This window comes from Heterocephalus glaber, unplaced genomic scaffold, assembly GCF_053883595.1.
Source record: "Heterocephalus glaber isolate CG9 unplaced genomic scaffold, H.glaber_assembly_v1.0 deba00001673, whole genome shotgun sequence".
In the NCBI taxonomy this organism is placed as follows: domain Eukaryota; kingdom Metazoa; phylum Chordata; class Mammalia; order Rodentia; family Bathyergidae; genus Heterocephalus; species Heterocephalus glaber.
This window is the reverse complement of record NW_028258410.1, coordinates 23,524,606-23,547,889: the sequence shown is the minus strand read 5'-3', so window position 1 is coordinate 23,547,889 and position 23,284 is coordinate 23,524,606. Positions and strand designations below refer to the sequence as shown.

Genomic DNA, 23,284 nt, shown 5'->3' with positions numbered 1-23,284 from the left:
ACTCCTTTGCTAGGCCTCTCTTCTCTTCCCTCCTCCTCCCACTCCTTTGCATCTTTGGGGTCTCAAAGTCATCACTGCCTACAGAAAGGGTCCCCAGGTCCCCTGTGACACTGGGAACCTACAGAGCTGAGCACTTACGAGGCCAATATGCCGCTGTCTATTTGCACATCAGCAACACAGGGATTTCTCCCTCTCTAAAGTGTGAGGTGGGGCAAGAGGGAGACAGAGGGCAGAGACAGGAGGGTCTCACCAGCCCAGGTACACTAAGTCTAGCTGTGGAGATCTGGGGGGAGGGCATCAAGAACTGTTTGGAGTGGCGTGTGAACTCTGACTCCCGTGCTATGGGCTGCTCACATCTTAAGGGTCTGTTCCCACTGCCTGGGGCAGGAGTGAGTCCCAGCACAGCCAGGGAGGGAGGGAGGGAGGGAGGGAGTGAAGCCCCAGTACGTACCTGACAGCAGGTGCTCGGCAGATGTTGAGCCAGTGGAGTGTGTGTGTGAGCACATGGATCTGATCTGTCACACCCACACCCTGTGTCCCTGCTTCTGCTAGGAATGGGCTTTAATTAACCTTGGATAGGTAGATTCCTGGAACAGAGTAGACCCCTCCTCCTGCCCCCATCCCCTGATTCCCTTTGGGCTCCTACCCTTCATCCTCTCCTCTGCCACACCTGGTAGACAAGGGTCAGGTCAGGAGGTGAACAAAGAGGATGGCCAGGCCGATGTTCAGCAGGATCACCATGCAGATGAGGACAGTGTTGGGGACCTGGAGCAGGAGAGAGACTGTCTGAGTCCCAGGGCCACTGGACAACCCCCACCCAGGTTACAGCCTGGGGAGAGGGGCAGGAACTTCCAGAAGGATCGATCTCCCAAGAGCATCACCTGGTTTGTTCTGTGGGATCCTGCACCCTGGACACAGACCACGAGAGCTTGAAGGATTCTTGGGAATCATTAACCCAAGCTCTGGGAGTCCAGAAAGAAACCACAGCATGGGCCCGGAATGCAGCTCACCGGCCTTCCCGCTGCTGATCCCTCCCCAGCGGCAGTGTGTAGTCTCTCAGAGCCCCGCCTCAGTGTCCGCTGCTGCAGTGGCTAGCTCCTGTTTCCCACTGGCAGAGGTCCAGAACCCAAGCCTCATGGGCCCTTCCTGCTGCACCCCAGCAGATGCTGTTGGCACCCAGTCCACATCCCCCGATGGAGCAGGTGCACCCGTCCTCAGCTGTCCCTGCTCCTGAGAAGGGCCCTGCAGATGGGACCCCAGGTGGTGGGGTACCTGCCTCCAGGCGGGAGGGCTCTCCCCTGTCATTTGTGCATCCACCCTCTCCGGGCCCAGGCCAAGGCTCCTACGGACTATGCCACAGCCCCGCCCTGTCCTGCTTCACCCCCTCCCCGTCCCTCAAGCTCTCCCTCGCCCAGTTCTGCCTCAGGCCCTGTGGACCTGGGCACCTCTGCGCCCTCGGCCTGGCCTCACCTCCTCCACCTCCACCTCCGTGGCCAGCGCTGCCTCCTTGCGAGCCTTCTTCTTGGCCCCCACCTTGGTCAGGCCTCGGGCCTCCGTCTTGCGGGCCTTCGCCTTGGGCTCGGCTTTGGGGACGATAGGCTTAGGCTCCAGCTTGGCCGGGGTCTGGGGCGTGGGCTCTGGGCTTCGGGCCGTTGGGGCCTGGGCGGAGGCTGCGGTCGGGGATGAGGGCGCCGAGTCGGCCCCGGGGACCTGGGCCTCCTCATGCTCGGGCTCATCCTCGAAGGGCGGCGGCTCGGGCGGCCCGGTGCGCACCGCGTAGCTGTGGTAGCCCTGGTACAGGGCCACCTCGGACTCGCGGGCAGGCGCGGGCGGGGCCTGCAGCGCCTCGATGGCCATGTGCTCGGCGGCCGGGCGCGCGGGGCTGCGGCGGCCCGCGCCCTCGGACGGAGTCACGGGCCGGCTGCCCTCGCCGCCGGGCTCGCCGTTCCAGGCGCCCGGGCCCAGCAGGCCGTCTTTGGCCGCCGCAGCCCGCGGCCGCTTGGGCTGGGGGGGTGTTCCGGCCGGCGACGGGGGGCCGCCCTCTGGCCGCGGGGTCTCGCGCTCGTGCAGCTGCGGGCTCTCGCGCGCCCGCTCCGGGGGTCCCGCGGCGCCCGCGTCCCGCGTGGGGGGCTCCAGCAGGCTCTCCGAGTTCTCCAGGATCTCCTGGAGCAGCCGTCGCTTCTGGTATTCCGGACCTGCCAGGGACAACATGGGGAGGCTGGCTTTGAACCCGGCCCCGCAACTGGATGATCCTGGGCCAGCACGTAATCCTCTGGGCCCCATTTATTCGGCCAGCATTCGGTGCCAAGGATCGGGCACTAGTCTGAGCGCACTTGGGTTAACCACCCCGAGGCTGGCGCTGTTGTGGACCTCCATTTTACAGGGGAAAAAGGGGAAACCCGCAAAGGTTCAATCACTTGCCCGATGTCACACAGCAAAGGGCAGAGGTGATCAAAGGTCTCAACTGTGACCCTGGTCTCTTTCCATTCCCTTGGGTAAAAATGAGCCTAATCATACCTATTCCATACTGTAGTTAGGGTTAACGGAGAAAATGCTTGTAAGACGAGGGGCTCAGCGCTGGCATAGTTGCAGCCACTGCCGAGTTCGCCCAAGGCACGTCGGTGTACTTCCTGCGACCAGCAGGGGGAGCACTGTGACTACAAGCGATGGGTCATCCGGTGGGCAGCCACCGCCGGCACATTGCCCTCCTGCCTTCCATCCAGTGTCCCTCTGGTCTTGCTGCAGCCAAAAGAATGCTTAGCAAACACTCACCCTGTCATTCTTAACCCTTCCCATGCAGGAACACTAGCCCCAGCCCTCGGGGCTCCTGTTGTTCTGCCAGATGCGATCTGTGGATCTGTGGGAGGTCTCTTCACTGTGCAGCCTCCTTCCTCACTGCCTACTGCCTGCTCTCCATCTAGCTTCCCAGAAGCCACGTTCCTCCAAGTTTCCATGCCTCTGCACCTGCACCTCTGCACCTCCTCTTAAGTCACCTGTCCCTCCCAGAGCTACCTGGTGTGGCAGTTCTCAAAGTGTGGCACAGCAGCACCCAGTCCTTGTTCGGAAAACATATTTATGGGATCCATTCAGATCCAATAAATCAGGAACTCATTGGCGGGTCCCACAGACTAGGTCAAGTTCGAGACCCACTGACCTAACGTGGCCTTCAAGATGTGGCCCAGATGGCCTCTCCCAGAACACCTCCTCTTGCCTCCAGAGGTGAAGCACTTCCTATGAGCTCCCATGGTCCTGTTCTCACCTCACCCATGGTGCTGTGTGAAACTTAATCAGCACAGTGAGACAACAGCTCAGTCACTGACAGCTTACTGTGGACTTTACATGTACATACTTAATGTTCAAAGTGTAGCTCAATGGTAGAGTACTTGCCAAGCATAGGGCCCCGGGTTTGAATCCCAGCACCAAAAAAAAAGGTAGTAGGGACTACTCTTACACCCATCTTACAGATCAGGAATGTGAGGCTTACCGTTGACCAAGCACAAGGTCTCACATTTGGTAATTAATGGAGTCAGGATTTGAGCACACATGGTCTGTATGCCTCATCCCATGCTACGCTGCCTTTCTGATACATTCTCTTCTTCCAGATTCTGGGCCCCAGCTGCACAACCCAGGCACTGCTCAATCAATGCCTGACCAACTCTTCCTGCTCTCAACAGAGCAGGAAGCTCTGCTGCCCCCTCATCCACCAGAGACCTGTTCCTCCTCTAAGCTTCACCAGCGCCAACTGTCTGTCTTGCTCAGAATCGTGAGATGAGCCAGGCTGGGGTGGCAGCTTCTGCTAACGCCACCTGCACAGTCTCGGCAGGAAGGTGGGGATCTTCTCCATGTTCCCTTGCCCCTTCCTCCCCTTTCTGTACCATGTCCCAGAGTTTCCAAAACCCAGAAGCATTCATGAGCAGCAAGCAAAGAAAAGCGCCTACTCCGGGAACTGCCCCTTCCAGCCCTGGCCTGCCCTACCTGGCTGGTAGAAGTCTGGAGCCAGCTCTCGGGCCAAAGTGCGGGCAATGTTGGACTCCTGGTTGGCGGCCAGGGCGGCCTGCTCTGCTGCCTCAGCTTTGGCCTTGGCGTGGCTTGTCCTAAGGAGAAAACATGGCGGGAGATTTAGGATCCTGTCAGAGAACCAGCTCCCTGCCTTTCCTCCCCAGCCCACAAAGAGACACCTGGATACAGCATCCTTTCATCTAGGCCAGTGGTGTCGAACCTATGGCACACTGGCCACACACAGCAGGCACGCAGAGGCCTCTCTGTTGGCTCGTGGGCCACATCATTCCAGCAGCCGAGCACTGGACAACAGTTGCCTAAGATTCAAGTTCAACTGCAGTGTTGGCACTTTGCAATAAATAAGTGGAGGGGCCGGGGATTTATCTCAGTGGTTCCGCTGCCTGCCTTGTAAGCAGAAGGACCCGAATTCGATCCCCGGTACCAAAAAAATAAAAAATAAAAATAAATAAGTGGATTTGGGGTGGCAGTTTGGGCACTCGGTCTCTAAAAGGTTCACCGTCACTGATCTGTGCTGTCAGTGACTATCCAGCCCCATGGCCCAGTATGTTGTGTATCCCCCTGACCATTTCCTCCATTTTCTGGGCACACGGACATTTCCCAGCCTCCCTTGTATTTAGGTGTGGTGAAGTAACTGCAATCTGACTAATACATGGTGGGAGGAACTGAGGTTTGCTATTTCCAGGCCTGGCCCCAAAACTTTCCCCGTTTCTGGCTGAATATAGAAGCCAAGGTCCCAGAATGGGGTATTTAACCTCTTTTAGTACAGGTCCCTTTGGCAGTCTGGTGAAGCCTGTGGACCCTTCTTAGGACAATGTTTTAAAACCCATAAAGTACATAGTGTTAAAAAGGGCTGCAGGGCTGGGCATGGTGGTGCACGCTGGTAACCAATCCTAGCACTCCGTAGGCTGAGGCAGGAGGATCTCTGTGAGTTTGAGGCCAGCCTGGGATACATAGTGAGTCCAAGGCCAGCCTGAACTACATAATGAGACCCTGTCTCAAAAACCAAAGGGGGGGGGGCTGTGTGCTGCAGTTATATTGACATGCTGACCAGATATTTCAAATAATAGATCTGTAATATAATAATTTACATCCTTAATTAACACATTAAAGTATCTATCAAGTTTGCTATCATCATTTAAAAGTACAGATAAAAGATACTTCAATAATAGTAATGTGACACCAAAAATCCATGTGATTTCTTTCATGACAAAGTCACAGGTTTTGCTGTAACTATGGTTTATTGCCTACTTCTATTGTTGAAGAAAATGCTAAATTTCAGTTTGAGGTGAGTTAAAATAAAGACACAGTTATTCCCTGTGGTGTCGGGAGCAATTCTACATGATTTTGAGGGAAAATCATTTCATAATTAAATCATGATTAGGGCCGTTTCCCTGTCTACAAGCCAGCCAAGACATATCAGGACATAACTGTTTTTATGTCTTCAGTCACAGCTAAGACCTCAATGGTCCAGAGATGCTGTGATGCTCCAAGGCAGGACTACACCAGCTGGAGACATCCTGGGAGGAACCAAATCTTCATCCACATAGCTTCTCATTGTTCTAGGATCATCCGCTGCACCCTCTGAGTCATTTGCTACTTTCATTTCTGCTGATGTTCTGAATAAAGGGGTGGCAAGCTCGGGGTCTTGGTCTTTGCTGCCCAGAGCAGCATGGATCAGGCCAAAGCTCAGCTTCTTCTCCAAGTCTCATTTTTCCTACCTTTCCTATATAATAAACTAATTCGCCTTGTGCTGTCATGGCTTGCAGGAGACTAGGACTTACTGCAGAGGTTCTAGTGACATCCCCTCTCCCTGTTGCCTACACTGTAGTAGACACATTTAGTGTCCTTCCGGGTCCTTTTGCTGAGCAAATGTACCCACCATCGAGCTTCCAGGGTGTTGGCTGCTACTGGCTCATTGCTACTCCAGAGAATTGCCACCGACAGAAGCCACTTTGTTCCTGAAGTTACAATGCCACTCCCCCATCTCTCAGCCCCACCAATGCCTCGCTGAAACTGGCCAGGCCCCCGTTCCCAAGAGCAACACACTCCAACCACAGGGTCCAGTTCCTGCTCCAAAGCCCCCTGTGCCGCAAGCCAGTGATGGCGAACCTTTTAGGGTTTCAATGACACAAACAGCCCACTGCAGCACTCATGCCACAGGCTCACCACCACTGCCCCAGGCTGAACTGGGTCTTCAGGTGAGGCACCCCATTCAGCTCCTTCCCCATTACCTCCTGTTTCTCTCACTCCCCTCTTTTGACAGCACCCCCTCCATAAATCACTGGCTGACAAATCCCCCTCTCAGACCTTAACTTCAAATACAGTTCAAGTTCACAGATACCCTGAATTCTATCCACAGAACCCCTGGTGGACTCCAGGTTAATAAATGCAGTGGAAAGAACCTGAGTCTGAGTGAACAGAGCAAGGACCTCTCTCCCTGTCCCACACTGAAATGTGACAGGAGCAAACATTGAACATCAATCACATTAGGCACCTGAGACTTGAGAGCTGTTTGTTTCAGGTGTCTAGCCCAACTAGAGTTACAAAGATTATCTCATATCATCATCATCACACTTAAGGAAGCCAGCGCTGTTAGTATCCCTACTTTACAGAAAAGGAAGGCAAGGCACATAAAGGTTAAATAACTTGCCCAGGGTCACAGAGTGGGGAAGAACAGGAGTTGAGATTCTGAGCGCTCACTCTGGATACTTCAGCACTACTCTGGAGCATGCTTCGTGCTTGGCCAGGAGCTCATGACTGAAACTCCTGCAGACAAGACAGCCCTCACTATCAAGTCAAATACAGCTAAAATAAAAAGCATTTGATAGAACTTGCTGAGAAGGAAAATAATAGAATATGTTATAGTTTAGATCTGAAATGTCCCTAGAATGCCTTTCATGTATTCAGAAGTGGGGATTTTGGAGGGTGCCTAGGTCATGGGAATACTATACTCACTGGTGGATTAACAGTCATGAATTCATAGCTGAATATGTTTTCAAGAGCTGGGTCCTGGTCTGAAGAGGTGGGTCACTGGAGCACGATTTAGAAGGGTGTATTCTGTCCCCATTCCTCACTACCTCTCACTCCGTTTCCTGGCTGCCATAGTGTGAGCAGCTCTCCTCCACCAGGCCTTCTCTCATTCTGTTTCTTCCTTGGAACCAAGTGACTGACTTTGGACTAAACCCACCGGAACCATGTGCCAAAAATACCTCCCCTCCTTTACGTTGTGGGTATTCGGTATTTTGTCCCAGTGATGGCAAAGGGACTAATACAGCAAACAATGGAAACAGAGAACAGGAAGACACTGTATAGGTTGGCAGGGGAGGTGGATGGTCAGGGAAGGTTCCCTTGAGCATGAGACATTTAAGTTGAGACTTGAAGAAACACATCCATTAGGCCCAGTAGAAGTGGGGAAGGACAGTGAGCCGAGTAGAAGGAAAAGCATGTGCAAAGGCCCTGCAATGGATCAAGAGTTTGGTGTCCTTGGAGAAATGCAAGGTCAAGTCAGAATCATCACATCTCTGAAGATAAGTTAATTCCTCAGGGAGCTGAAATAAATGTGTCCCTTTACCTACAGTGTCCATACAGTAAGGGAAGCGAATTCCCTTTAGTTCCTACTATGCAGCAGAGCCCTTTATCTATGTTATCCCTTTAATACTCCAAACTGCCTTTACTTTTTTTTTTTTTTTGGTACCGTGGATCGAACTGGGGACCTTGTGCTTGCAAGGCAGGCGCCAGAACCACTGAGCGAAATTCCCAGCTCCTTCAAACTGCCTTTGAGGTGGTTGTTACTCATGCCTCCTTCACAGGCAGGGAAACTGAGGCTCAGTGCAAGGCACTGATTGTGTGCCAAGGGCTTTATGGAATTATCTTACTTAGCCCCAATCACTCCATGTCATCATCCCTCTTTCCAGAGGAGAAACTGGAGGCCCAGGAAGATCCTAAAGAACCCACTCAAACTTACTCAGCAAGGAAGTTAGTTAACAGCACTTGGACTCAAGCAGAGGTGATCTGGGGGTAGAGTCCACACTCCAGCCACAGGCAAACCCACCACTGCCTGATTCCCAAGCTCTGTCCTCTCCATGGCACCACACTGCCACACTCATGCCCACGGAATGGAAGAACGCATACGTGAACACACACAGGCATGCACAGGCCACAGGGCCGCACTGGGAAGGGACAAGGGCAGGGCTTTGGGGTCACCAGCCTTGGATACCAAGCTTGGGCTGGGGTTAGGGTCAGGTGAGGGAGCCACTGGATGCCAACAAATTCAGTAAACAAGATAAATCACACTTTAATATTTATTAAAGTCAAAATTAATGCAAAAATCTCTGAGAAACAATGAAGGCCCCCTCTACACACACACACACACACACACACACACACACATTTAAACATATATACGTGTGTGTGTGTGTGTATATATATATATATATATATTTTTTTTTTTTTTTTTTTTTTTAATTTTGAGACAGGATCTTGCTGAGTCACTATGCTGCCCAGGGTGGACTCAAACTTGCATTCCTCATCCCTCAGCCTCCCAGGGTGCTGGGATTCCAGGCAAGTTCAACTCCAACTGGCTAGTGAAGACCATTTTAAATAAAGACTGGACTGGAGCCTGCACTGGCATCCTTCCCTCACTCACACACCCTAGGGACTCCAGCACCTTGGGTGTGTGGCTTTCTCGGTTTGTGCCTTGGTTTCTTTATCTGTAAAGCGGGGATAATAATTCTGCCCTTGAGGAGTGGCTGTGAAAATGAAGCGAGAGGCATCCTGTGAACGTGTTCATCCCGCTCGGGGACAATGACGGTGGCGATGACAGGTGGGGGCGATGGTGTGTAGCAGAAGAAAGGAGGATGGTGCGCGCGCATCAGAGCTGAGGGGGGTGCGTGGGTATCTTTGGGCCCCGCTGAGCTGCATGGGGCTGGGTGAGGGACAAAAAGTTCTCATTTTCAGACCCACTCTCCCAGGAGCCTGAAACTCTGGGCCGGGCGAGGGCACAACCCTTCCAGCTGAGAAGATGCCCTCTTTTGGTTATGTGAGCTGAATGTCACTCATTTCCCAATGCCTGGGGAAGCTGGATGGCAGCCAGGTCCTGGCGGGTCCTGGGGGACCCCCCGGGGTAGCCACACAGCCCCAGGCAAGAAGGCTGCCGAACTGGAGGACGCACAGCCTGGGTGACTTGAACCCCTACCCTTCCTCCCACCCCACGCCTCTGACCTCAAGAGCCTTCCCAGCTCCCAGCCTTCAGCCAGGAACCCTGTGCTCTCCCACACCCTCCCTCCCATGCCCTGTCAGCATCCACAGCCAACCAATCAACATCTCCTGCCTCTCCTCAAAGCTCCCTCCCACCTATCTGTCCCCCCCGCCTGTGCCCTCTCCCTCAGTCCTCACACCTGCTCCTGCACACTCTGCACAGGAGCCCTCACTCCCCACCTCCGAGGGCCCTACCTCTTGCTTCAGCTCTTTCCAAGACTTCCTCACATGCTCACGGTAAAGCCCACACTACTTGGGGCCCCCCATTCCTGCAGTCGAAGCACTCTCAATGGGGCATATACACCAGGACACCCCCACAGTAAAGGGCAGGGGAACTGCTGTCTCCGGAGACCACCACTTCCAGTCGGATGGCACTTACAGCGTGGCCACCCCCCACCCCCAGCATCCTCATCCCCCTGCGCGCTCAGACATGCAAAGTGTCAGGCTCTGCCCCAGACCTACTGGGTCAGAACTGAAGTGGGAGTACCCAGAATCTGTGGTTCACAGACCTCCAGGCCCTCTGCTGTCACCAAAGTCTGAGAAGGTTGTGCTCAGTGGACACAGAGGAAATCCACTCCATCCTGGGCTCTTCCCAGCCCACTCAATCTCCTGAGCAGTCTTTAAGCACCAAGATCCAGCCCCTCTCTGAGCATCAGCCTTGCTAGGGCAATGCAGACCATCACATCTCCTCTGCCCAGTGGCCACAATGGGGCTGAGGCCTCTGGTGAGAGCCTCCTAAGGTGGCTCTGAGCCTGCTGCGGGGTGGGAGTGGAGCAGCAACTGGGACAGGGAAAGCCACCCTTCTTGGTGGCATTTGGATTATCTTTCATCAGCAGGGTTAAAAATAAGGCTAGTTGTTCTGGGATGGGACAGAGCTATCATCCAACAGAGCACTTCAGGGAGCATCTCCCTCCACCGCCTTCCTCCACCCCAGCTCCCTGGGCTGCTTGGTTATAGCTGGCCCAGCTTCCCAATTTGCCTCCAGCAGGCATCATGGCTTCCTGGGGTAAGTGGAGTCACCCTGACTCTGGGGCTCTGCTAGTACCGTTTCCCCTCCCCACCACACTCCACCTCACGACCCACAACTACTTATGGGTTCATTCACTGAATATGACTACACAGAGCACTGTGCACATGCCAGGCACTGTTCTGGGCACTGTAATACGGCAGCAAGTGGAACAACCCCAAATCCCTTGCACAGCTTACAGTCTAGTGTAGCATTCAGCCACAAAGCACAACAACAGACTAAACCCAACCCACATCCTGTTTCCGTACCAACTTTGAGCTAAGAATGGTTATTATATTTTCAATGGTTGGGAAAAAACAAAGGAGTAATGTTTTATGACATCTGAAAAGTGTATGAAATTCAGAATTCAGTGTCCATATAAAGTTTTATTGGAATGCAGCCACACTCCTCCATTTATGTATTGTCTGGAGTTAGGCAGTTGTCATAGAGACTGCATGACAAGCAAGGCCAAAAATATTTCCCATCTGGTCCTCTACAGAAAAAGCTTGCCGCCCTCTGTTCCACTGCATCCACTCAACAAATGTTTCTTCTACTACTATGATTAAGAACATTAATCTTCAGTATTTGTTGAGCACTTTGTGTCAAGCTCTGTGCTATGGCCTCCTTCAAAAAAAAGACCTTCAAGAGGTAGAGTCACTTAACAGGGTCCAGCTTGACAAGACTACAGACATTGGTCATGACCTCCATCCTGCCTGCCAGGTGACCTTGATATAGATAACAGGCTTCAGGACAAGTAAGTCATTAAGACAGTCACCAGCATGCTGTGCTAGCCACTGAACTGAGACCATTTCTTAACTGGTGTATGATGTATTAACAGTGTTTGAGAAAGGCCAGGAACATACCAGTTGGCCACAGCCCACCTTTGTCTAGCTTGGTGTATAAACACCTTCCTCTTGCCTGAGGTGAGGGGATTCTTTTCTCTTGCTGCCGCCCAAGTCACACCTCCATCTGTAAGTCTCTAATAAATCATGTTTTGTGCAAGCCTGGATCGGCCTGCTTCCTTCTTCGGTCTCACAGTACCTTCCACCTGTGGCAGCCAGTTTTCCTCCACCTGATCAGGTCTTTCTGGTCACACAGCTAGAGTGAATGTGCCCAACCCCATCCATTATTCTAAGCCATGGCCCTTCTGGCATCCACTCTGGGGTAGGTCCTCCATGGGCCAGGACCAAAGACCAGATCGAAGAGGCCCAGGAGGGCTGGGGATTTAGCTCAGTGGTTCTGTTGCCTGCCTCGAAAGCACAAGGACCTGAGTTTGATCCCCGGTACCAAAAACAAAAAAACAAACAAAAAAGAGGCCCCGGAGCCACGTGGGAGCTCAGCCTAATGTAGCCCTGCCAGGCCAGTCTGGTCACATTTCTGGAGTCAGTGGCTGAACATGACCTTGATGCAAAACCTCCAGGGGGCCACTGGCCAGGCTGCCTGGGCCAGATTCCAGCTCTACTCTATAATGTGGGTAGGTCTGAGCTTCCTGAGCCTGTTTCCTCATCTGCAAAATGAGGATCGTAACAGCACCTACGTGGCTATAATGTTGTGAGGAGTGCAACAGCTATCACTCATATGGCTCTCAGAACAGAGGCCAGAGCACAGGAAGTATCATTTAAGTGCTCTTATTAAGTAAGAGGCACAGCTTTTTGGAGAGGACTAAACCAAAATCTAGAATGTACTAAATGTCACTAACTGCTCACTTTAGAATGAAAAAGTCCTTACAAGAAGCCCGTGGTAGATTTTGGAGAATGGGGAAGAGATAATTGGTCTTGGCTCAGGCCACTGCCAGGGTCCCCGGAGGCTGCAGAAGTGGCCGTGGGGACCAGACTGCCAAGTGTCTTCCTGAGACAGGATGTTTCAGATGCCATTGCCCTGCCTTCTCCCAGAATAGGCCCTCACCCCCAGCTTTGGCTGGCCAGGGCCTTTTTCCTAAACAATCATTGTCAGGCTAATCGAGAGGACCTCAGAAAGCTCTGGGATAAGTTCCCACCCCTAGGATGCAGGCAAGAGCTGAGTCAAGGGAGTCCTGACCAATACGCCCTTCTGCCCCTACCTGGGACTCCACTTGTTCTCATTTGGCAAATGTATGCTAAGACCCTGCCATGTGGTACTCACAGCTAGGTGCTAGAGAGACAGATGGTGGTCAGAGAGTCGGCAGCACCCACCGGAAGGCCCCTAACTACAGCAGTTAAGGGTGCAAACTCAAACCCAAGTCATGGCACTATCATGTTCTAAGTATCTGACCTTAGCTCTCTGGCCTCAGTTTTTTCAATGATGTAATGCAGATAATATTTGCTTTATACTATTTCTAGTAGTCTGAGCCAGGAGTGTACTTGAGAGCCTGAGGCAGGAGGATCACCTCGAGTTTGAGACCAGCCTGGGCTACATGGTAAGTCAGGCCCAGCCTGAACTACAAAGTGAGACCTTGTCTCAAAACAAACAAACAAACAAAAACATGGGGACATATGCCATCTAAACACTGCTCAAGGTTCACCTACATGATGGCATATATCAGTCCTTTCTCCACCGTGTGGACAAACTGCATCTGTTCAGCAGTTCATCAGTTAATGGAAATTTGGCTCGTTTCCCCTTTGTAGTTACTATGACAAATGGCTGATATGGACATTCATGTAGAAGTTTTTGTGTGGATGCCTGTTGTTTCTCTTGGCTACATCACTACAAGTAAAACTGCTGGGTCATATGGCCACTCTGTGTTTAACCTTTTGAGGAACTGCCAGGCTATTTTTCAAAGTGCCTGCACCATCATTTTACATTCTACCAGTAACACATGAGCGTTCCAAGTTCTCCATATCCTTGCCAACCCTGTCACTGTCCTTTTTAATTATAGCCATAATGGTAACGTGTGAAATAGTTTCCCATTGTGTTTTTGAGTTACATTTCCCCAGCGACGAATCCTTTCAAGCAATATTTTCTGTACTTAATGGATGTTTGCATATCTTCTTAGGAGAAATGTCTAATCAGAATCAGACCCTATGCCCACTTTTGGGGGACTCTTTATTACTGAGCTGCAAAGGGCTTTGTATATGCTAGATACAAATTCCTTAACAAATATATTCTTTACAAGTTTTTTCCCCATTCCATATGTTACTTTTCACTTCTTTTTTTTTCTGTGGTGCTGGAGAATGAACTCAAGGGCTCACACCCAGCTACATTTCCAACCCTTTTTTTTTTCTTTACCCTGAGACAGGGTCTCACTAAGTTGCCCAGGCTGGGCTCAAACTTGTGACCCTCCTCCCTCAGCCTCCTAGAGTATCACTTTCCTAATGGTGCCCTTTGAAACACAAAAGTTTTAAATTTTAATAAAGCCCAATTTACCTTTTTATTTTTTGCCATCTGGTCTTTAGGTGTCATAACTAAGAAGGTGTTGCCTAACCCAAAGTCGTAAAGACTTCCTTTTATATTTTCTTCTATGAGTTTTATAGTTTTAGTTCTTCCAGTGAAGTTCATGAGAAATGCTTCTAATAAAGAAAAATGAGAAACAGCCTAAGTATTCAAACCAACTTACAGGGTAGAGACTACCATCATTTTACAGATGGGGAAACTGAGGAATGGAGATGTTAAGTCACTTACCCATGATTATTAAAGTGAAAGCTGAACCATACATGGGCCCTGCTCTGGAAAGATGAAGAGTCTGGTGAGAGAGATAAGACAAGATAAAAAGTCTTGAAAGAATAAATGACAGGCTACTGGGTAGGAGAAAGCCCATCTGGCAGGTTACATGGTCCTAACTGGTATTTTATCACTTGCATTTTATAATTATACAAATAGATGTTATACATATAGAATATATTATTAAAGCAACAGGGCTTCTTTGCATAAAATTTTGGAAAACAAGCAGATTTTTTTTTCTGTTATTGGGGATTGAACCCAGGGCTTTTGGATTGGAGTACATCCCCAGCTCTTTTTAAAATTTTTAAATTTTGAAACAAGATCTTGTTAAGTTGCCTAGGCTGAGCTGGAACTTGCAAACTTCCTGCCTCGGGCTTCACCTCCTAGAGAAAAAGGTGCTGTTTGCATTTTGGCATTTTTGAGGTGGTTAGGAGCACAGCTGTGTGACTGTGGGTGATTTAAGTTCTTTATGCTTCAATTTTTCCATCTGTAAAATGGAGGTGCAACAAGCCCTAGTGCAGAGAGCTGCTGGAATAATAAAGTGAATTAACAGAGAAACCATTTAGAACAGGCCTGGCACAGGGAAGCCCCGCACAAGTTCGTGCAATATTTGAAAGTGGTTCTGCTTGCTCTAGTTGACGTGGGGGTGAGGGGTGGTATTGGAGGTGTAGCATCTGAGTCTGGAGGCTGTGTTCCCCCACCCTATGCGGAACCTTCCTACTTGGGCAGTCCAGCTGAAATCCCCCAGCCATGGAGCTCGCCTCTTCCACATCATGCTTGATGCCAGTGTTTGTCCCCTAAATAAAGAGCCTCCAGCCTGGTGAGAAGTCTCCCATCCTCAAGTGAGTGGGAGTGTGGCCTCCCAGCCTAGAAGGACGAGGCAAAATCCTGAAAGCATTTATTGAGTACATACAAGCCACTTGATTTTTATGGTTGGCTGAAAAATGGCTCCAAAGAGATCCAGCTCCTAATCCCAGGGATCTGTGAATGTTACCTTATTTGTAAAAATGGGCTTTGCAGATGTGGTTAAAATACAGACCTGGAGATGGGGAGGCTGTCTGGAGTGTCCAGGCAGGTCCTGAACAAAATCAATCACAAGTGACCCAAGAGGGAACAGAGGGAGATTTGGCAACACAAGAGCCAGGCCAATGTGATGATAAAGCAGAGACTGCAGCAAAGTGCTCTGAGGAGGGAGGGAGGGGCCAGGAGCCAAGGGTCCTGGTGGCCACTAAGAGGCTGAGAAGCAGGGAACAGGCCTCCCCTCACAGCGTCCAGGAGGAAGAGCCCTGCGGACAGCTCCACTTTAGCCCAGGGACACTGACTGCGGGCTTACAACCTTTGCAGCTAGAACAGAATAGACACCAAGTTTGTGTTCACTTGTGACAGTAGCAGTAGAAAAATAAAAGGACCCTGTGATCACATGTCACCTGTGAGACACCCACTTTCCTGGAGAAGAAACGTAGGCTCAAGAAGTCATTTCCTCAAATTCTTTGCTAGAAAGTGTCAGAGCTGGCTGGAGCTGGAATCTTGGTCCACCTAGTACCAAAGGCTTTGGTGACTCCTGTCCCTCCAGTGCTTCAGTTCAGTCCTTTTTCCAGAAGGCCCAGCAGCTAGGACTGGTCACAACCCACCCTCTTCCCCCAAGGCCTTGGTGAGGGCCCAGTGTCCCTGCTGTCAGGGACCCAGGGTTGGCAGTCACCAATGGGAGTCACCTCACTCCCCCAGGAGGGCTGAGTGTGGAGCCTGGATTCCCAGCAGCCTGCAGGCCTAAGGTCAAACTATACTTTAGCATCTGATTAAAGGACACGGAAGGCCTTACTCCTTCTTCCTACCAAGGACTGGGCCCTACAGTCCTCTCTGAGCTGGCTTCCTGTAGGCAGGCCTTCATGTGCACACAATATTTAACTTTGAGCCATTAGGGTGAAGAGCATGGAATCTGAAGTCATGCTACCTAGGTCTGAATTCCTGCCTCTGGCACATCCTAGCTGCGTGACCTATACAACACACTTAACCTCTCTGCATGTTTCCTCATCTGGAAAATGAGGCTGGTAGGCAGATTTCTCCAATGGTGTAATCTTCTTCCTTTGTGTGTTGCTGTCCTCCCCTTCCCAGCACCCTTTCCCTCCTTCCCTGGCTCCTTTTTTCTCTTCCCCTTTTTTTCCTTCAGTGCTGGGGATTGAACCTGCAGCTACCCCAGTGTAGTTCTCCCACTGAGCTACATCTCCAGCCCTTTTCTGAAATAGGGCCTGGCTCAGTTGCTTAGGTGGGACTCAAACTTGGAATGCTCCTCCTTCAGCCTTTCAGCTGTCTAAAAAGTGTGCCTGTCTAAAGGTGTGCTTCTGATGAATAGAGTATGGCAAATGTGATGGGATGTCTCTTCCATACTAGTTTATAAAAGGATGTGATTTCTCTCCTGCTAGGAGCCTCTCCTGCTGGCTTTGATAAAGCAAGCTGCCATGTTGGGGAAGCCTATGTGGCCAAGAACGGAGGGTGGCCCTTAGTCAACAACCAAGGAGCACCTGAGGCCCACAGCGCATTGGCTGTAAGAAATGGGATCCTGATGACCACCATGTGCATGAAGTAGGAGTAGAGCTCTCCTTAGTGCAGCCTTCAGATGGGACCACAATCTGGGCTGATCGCTTGGCCACATCCTTGTGAGCGGCCCTGAGCCAGAGCACCAGGTGCACCTGCCCTGATGCCTGACCCACAGACACTGTAAGGTAACTGATGTGTGCTGTTTTAAGCTGCTATGCTCGGGGGCAATTTGCTATGCACTGATAAATAGCTAATACAATGGAATAATAATGAGGCCTACCTCATAGGGTTGTTATGAAAACTGAGTTAATATCATAAAATCATAAAACAGTGTGTTGCACCAAGTAAGCACAACAAAAGAGCCATTCCTATTATATATTTTCTGCTTAAATACTTTTCTACATTTCCATACATTCAGAGTTAATCATTTCATATTGTTCAGCCTTTTATTTCCTTAGAAATTGAGCATTTACATATTTTGTGTTCTGAGCAGCCAACAAATATACTCAAATTGTGCAAAATGACACATGTACAATATTTACTGCATGCTGTTTGTAATAATAGCAAATGACTAGAAACAAACCCAAAGCCTGCAGCTTGGAACTGATTAAATGAATTACAGTATGGCCATTTGAAGGACTGTTATGAAGCCAATACTGAGAATGAGACTAATCTTTATACTGACGCAGCATGATCCCAAGATATGTTCAGTTACAAAGCAAAATGGAGGGCCAGGGATTTAGCTCAGTGGTTCCGCCACCTGCCTCGCAAGTGCAAGGTACCAAGTTTGATCCCCAGTACCCAAAAAAAAAAACAACAAAAAAAAAGCAAAAGCAAGATGGAACACTTACATAAACAAATATGTTTGCTGTTCTTATGCAGCATATTATGGAAGGAAGAGTTAGAAACTGGTAATACAGGTTGCCTTCTGGTAAGGAACTAAGTGTCTGGGAACAAGGTGGAAGGACGACAGAAATGCGCGTGTGCGCACGCACACACACACACACACACACACACAAACGTTTTCTTTCTGCTCCATTTCTTCCCTTGCTGGCACCCTACCCCCACCTGGCTCTGCACCTGGCCTTTGCACCTGTTTCCTCATAGTTTCCATCACCCAGCACCCTCGCTTTCCAGCTTCCAGCTGGGTCCAACCAGTGGAGGGCATCAGCGAGAGGCTGGAGGCCAGAGGAGTGAGAAGTAGGCTGTTTCTTCCTCTCTCCTTCCTCCCACCTGACTCCCTCCTCCACAGGTGCAGCTCTGACCTGTCGCCATTTTCCCTCTCTGAGATACTAATGCCTGCCCACTGCTGCTAGTTCTGCATGCCTTAACACACCTTGTTAATTTTCTGCCACATCTTTGCAAACAGTGTCTTTACTAAACTCTTCCATTAAACCCTTGGAATATACCTTTCCTTCTGAGGACCCTGCCTGACATGACACTTTACATCTGAATGTACGTATAGCACACCTCTTCCCAAACAAATAAATACATACTTTTAAAGTCTACCACCTATTGATTCTAGAACTCTTAGAAGTGTGGTTTAATTTATTCGTATAACAGTCCAAAGTGGTAAGTATTATGATGTCCACTCGGTAGCTGGGAAACTAGGTTCCCAGAGGCAGTGTGACCCATGGGTGCAGGCACACAGCCCAAAGCGCTGGGCTGGGATGGGACTTCAGGTCCATGTGACTAAGCCTGGGCTAAGCCTTGCCGAGGGACCAGCCAAGCATTGGTTAGGGAAAGATGGAGCTAGCTTCCTGCCTACCCAGCAAGAAAGAGGGAGGAAAAGGTGAAAACCTAGGTTCCCCGGGTGGTCTCACTCTGCCTGATGTTCTCTAACACCTTCTTGGAGCTGGAGGCTTGACTGAGATGTAGGCTGGGGGTGACGTTGATATCTAGTTACTGATATGGAAATGACAGGAAACAACCATTGATAGTGGTATGGAAGGCCCTGTCACCAGGTGGCTAACCACTGAAATGTGGGTGCAAGGGACATAGTATCCTGGGCAGAAGGGCAGGTGGTCAGGATAGCAGAAGGGGTGGGGAATACTTAGGAGGCTCAGGTGCAGAATGTTTCAAAATTTAACAACTGGCACAATCCTACTGGAGTATCCAACTGGATACTTGCCCTAGATATGTTTCTCTTTTTATTCCCCATCTGGTCTCCAGAGACCACCCCAAGTAAATCTGATCTCAACCCTCTGCTGAAGACCCCACAGAGCCTGCCCCAGTGCCTGAAGGTCAACATGGAAATGCCTTAACACGACTTCATGACTTCGCTCTTCCCAACCCCTCCAGTCCGACTCCACAGCCCTCCGCAAACTTCCGGTTCCTCAAATGTGCCCTTCCTATTGTTTGAGCACTTCTAATCCTCAGTGTGAGGGAACTGGGACTCTGGGCATCTCCAGAACTTGCTCAAGCACATGCAGGCAGCAAGGGATGGGACCCCAGGCCAGCTGGCTCCAGAGCCTGTGTTTCTCCAGCCCCATACAGGATAGCCACAGCCACTAGACCTTGCCTCAGTTCCTCTATGGAGACCAGCCTGGGCCCGGGCACACAGTAGGTGCTCGTGGGAGCCTTGGACAAATGAGCCGACACAGCGTGTGACCAAGCAGCAGACATTAAGAGAGCATGACATCTGAGACCCTTCCAGCCTCCGGTCCTGGGAGCCTGGAAAGTAGTGGCTATCCTAGAGACAGTCAGTATTTCTCTTTAGGGAACCGAGGCAGGACCAAGTCCCTGCCAACCCCTCCAGAAGGCCGTGATGTCATCATATTCTGGGAGGGGGACAGGGCCTGTTGAAGCATAGCCGCACCCTTTGCTCCTTGGGTGCAGTCCAGCAGGAGGATGCTGAGGTCCCTGGGCCCATGACCACCACCACCACCATTGTTATCAGCAGGCAGTACTTGCCACGCACCTTCGGTGTGCCAGGCCCTGTGCTACCTTACTGTGTTATCTCACTCAGTCCTCACAATACTCTTAGCAGATATCATCACCAATCTTCACGTCACAGGTGAGAAGGGGATGTAACTAACTCACATAGCCAGTAGAGAGGAAATGCAGGAATTCCATTACACCTTACACCAAAATAAGAAGATGGAAGCATTAGTTAGCAGTGGAGCCAGATAACTTGGTTTCAAACCCCCACACCCCCATTTCCAACTTGTGTGGGCTTTGCCAAGTCATGGAACTTCTCATTTTCCCCGTCTATAAAATGGATTGATAATGCACTTACTACCACTATAGAACTACTGAGAGGATTAAGTGAACCACCCATGCCATGCGGTATCGTCATTTGATTGTGACCCTATGTGCCAGGTTCTGGGCTAGACCTGGGGACACAGCACCTTTCTGGGCTTATGGGCTATCACAGCACAGTGCCCGGTACACAGGACCCCTGAGAACAATAGCTCCTGGTTTTATTATTATTGCTTAGAGGGTAGTTTTCTCCCCACAGGTTGGACTTAACACCCTCGGAGCCCAGGCCTGGGATCGCCTGCTGACAGCCTGCTGACTTAGCTCTGGGTACCTCTGCCTCCCCTGCCCCACCCAGCCAGTCAGCAGGCTGCAGTGACACTGCATTGGCCCAAGTCAGCAGACATCTCCTGCCTAAATAAGGACAAGGCACCCAGGAGAGCTTTCGGTGAGCCTGAGGAATGCAACAGCTGAGCCAGCCCTGCCTAGCACCACCCCCGCCTCCAGCCACTCCCCAGGTGGGGCTGGGCTGTGGCATTCCAGCTTTCCCAGGGGAGCCCCCAGGGGTACCAGCACCCCCTTGGTTCCCATACAGGAGGACTAGAAACTGATAAGGCGCTCTGGGGAGGAATTCCAGGCAGCTGCGGTTGCTCCTGGGGGCTGGAGATCCTGCTCCTACAGGGTCAGCAGAGGAAGAAGGCCCAGGAGGGGCCACACCCAGCCACTGCCCCCCAGGGACATCACATCCTTTGGTTCCAAAGGCATCTCCAGAGATCCTAAGGAGACCCAGGCCGTGCCAGGTGCCAAGGCACCAGAGGAGATTCCAACCACTACTGTCTTCCTGTCACAGAAGCACCTCTTGGCAGTCATGGCCGGAGTGTGTTCATGCCTCCTGGTAGAGTGCAGGAGGACACAGTCACTCCAAGCACTGAACAGGAAAGACCCACCCAGTAGGTCTTGCTGAGCGGCTCAGCAAGAGAACTCTGGTCCCAAGTGACCTGGATTCCAGCTCCACTTCTTAGCTCGGTGACCTTGAGCGTGCTGCTTTACTATTCTGTGCCTCTGTTTCCCCCTCTGTGATATGGGAGTCATAAGAGCACCAAACTCAGAGGGTTGGGAGGAAGAAATGACTTGGTATTTGCCAAGTACCTAGAGCAGTAAGAGGCTATCTTCTCAGATCATGGTTAGGGTGATGAGCAAGTTTATTACTGTAACTAAAGCATCGAAGAGTCTAACTAAAGCGTCTAAGAGTGAAAGCTATGCTGTAAGTAATTGTGCCTAGCATGAACCAGAACTATCCCAGGCACACAGAGCTGTCTGGTCATCTTGGCCTTGACCACACCATGGAGTTCACTGAGACCAGAGACTGTCTCCTCTTTGTAACCCCTGCAGCAATGAGCATCACACCTGGCACATAGAGTGTCAATTTTGTTTGGCTTAACATATCTGACTTTCAGATTTCACAGGAAGAGTAAATAACCCATTTAATGAAGGCATTTAAAACCAAGACTCAAACTACAGTCCAAGGAAAAATTAAGGAACTCAAGCCATTAATTCAGAGATGTTTCCTGAACCTTTGAGGGGCCATGCCTGGGCCTGGGTTTACTGGGGTGAAGAAAAAGAGAAAAAAGTGTCAAGAGGAACCAAAACAAAGAAGCAAGGGTTCCACCCCCAGGGACCAACCATGGCTAGTCTAACAAAGAGGAGGGATCTGGAGCCTGATGCACCATCAGCAGAGATGGGGTCTCTCAGGGATCAGACAATGCAGCAAGGCTAGAAAGAAACTTAAATCCAAATTTCTACCTGGAAGAAAGTTATAGACTGGCAGGGAAGATCTATAGAAACAGAGTCCAATTCAGAACACTGAGGCTTCTAAAATGGCCCAGAAGAAGAAGGAGCCTGGGAAATGTCCCCAGGGATGAGACCTCTGGGTAAGCTTTGACGGAGCAGACATGAAGAGACCATGCTGCGCCAAGGCCGTGTGAGTGTGGCACATGCAAGCCCTTGTCTTGCTCCAACCAGCCAGCTACTCCATTTCTTTCCAGCTCCACATTCAGTGACAGTGCACTGGGTCGCTTGAGATCGGCCGGACTGGCGGAATTTACTCCGCAGAAAATGGCAGAGTGTAGGAGGCAGGATTTTCCTACCCAAGGAACTATTTAATCAGCACGTCACTCACTGCTCAGAACAGACATGAACTAGGAAAAATGATGGTCTCAGCAAATTCAGACCCTTGTACAGTACTTCGCCTCTACCCTAGTTTCTATGACCCTCTCCCACCTTGAAAAACAGGTTACTAGCTCTGTTGATAAAAGCTCTTGAAGTTCGCTGTCTACAACAACAAGATGCCCCCTCCTTTGCTGATCACAGGCCAATGCTCAGATCATAGGCAGCAAATGTGTATAAAAGGAATCCTGTGATTTGCTGTGCAAAGGAGCCAAGGGAACAAAAAAGGAAGCTTCCAGGCTGTGGACAGGGCTCTTCTTCCTGCACTGTAATCCTCAGAAAATGACCAAGTCATTTTAAATTCTGAGGCTGTGGTCTTACTTCCCACAGCCATAGGAACTGGTCAGCCAGAGAAAAGAGGCAAGCAGAGAGGAAAGAGTCCTTTAAACAGAAGGAACAAGAGCCATGGCACAAAACGGGTTTTTACACACTTCACACACACACACACATGGGCATATTTAGGAGACAGAAAAATTCACCCTGAACGATGTCATGAATAATGAAGAGCTAGGACGGAGGCAGGTGACAAAGGGCCTTCGCTGCCCCATTCACTGAGCATGACTGTGACCAGTCAGTGTTTCCCAGTCAGCCTCCTCCTTCCGGGGTGTAAGGCTAGTCTATTTCCTCCCTTGCAGCAATGTGGCCATGTGACTGATGAGCTTCCAGCCAATGGAATGTAGGAGGACATCAGAAGACCACTTCTGACCCAGCCAATAGAAACCTTCCATGTGTATCCTTCCCTGTGTTTTCCTCTCCACCAGCTTGATGCAGAAAAGCATGACAACCTTGGAAGCCACACGCTGAAGGTGGCCACAGATAGAAAGAGCACAGATCCTTGAATTATTGCTTGGAGGGCAGCTGTCCATGCAGAAAGGCACCTGTTTTGGACTTTACATGAAAAAGACATAAACTTGTGATGATCTATTCTACATGGACAGTTGTGTATTCCCTACTTAGTACAAACAAACAAAAAAAGGATGAAGATGAAAGGTGGCAAGAGTGAACCAGTGTCCTCCCATCCATGTTGGGTGGCTCCTTTTCCAGTGCTCCCCCAGTGGCCTCAGCTGGGAGATAAACTGTCTCAGAAGGACAGAGTAAGAGGAGGACAAGATTCAGGAAGACACCTGTTTGCCAAACATCTGACCTTCTTTTCTGAGGGCCTCTAAGATCCACTAAGATCAGTCAATGATAAGCATTTAGTGAGTGCCTACTGTGTGCAGGGCCTGTCACAGCTGGGGCTCCTTTTACCCAAAGCCCCCACAAAGCCCCATTCTTGTAGAACAGAGTCCTCCAAAGACAGGCCTTCCCCTTCTCTGAGGTCCTACAGAGAGAGGGCGAAGATCTATTTTTCAGGCCAGTGTTTCTCTTGCTTAGTCCCAAGAGGACCAAGAATGATGCATGGTACTA

General features: G+C 50.5%; 1 protein-coding gene across 2 annotated transcripts in view; it reads right to left on the bottom strand.

Annotated features, from left to right (window-relative positions):
- Positions 1–23,284, bottom strand: part of Jph2 (junctophilin 2) — a 73,920-nt gene that overhangs the window by 6,117 nt on the left and 44,519 nt on the right. Inside the window, exons 3-5 of one of the 2 annotated variants that reach the window (XM_021239083.2) lie at positions 3,976–4,094; positions 1,471–2,195; positions 671–765 (exon numbers count right to left, since the gene is read on the bottom strand). In XM_021239083.2, the coding sequence (XP_021094742.1) occupies positions 685–765; positions 1,471–2,195; positions 3,976–4,094 (925 nt within the window). In that variant the 3' untranslated portion in view covers positions 671–684. Of the gene's footprint in view, positions 1–646; positions 766–1,470; positions 2,196–3,975; positions 4,095–23,284 lie in introns of both variants that reach the window. The other variant, XM_004858199.4, reaches the window with a different exon arrangement.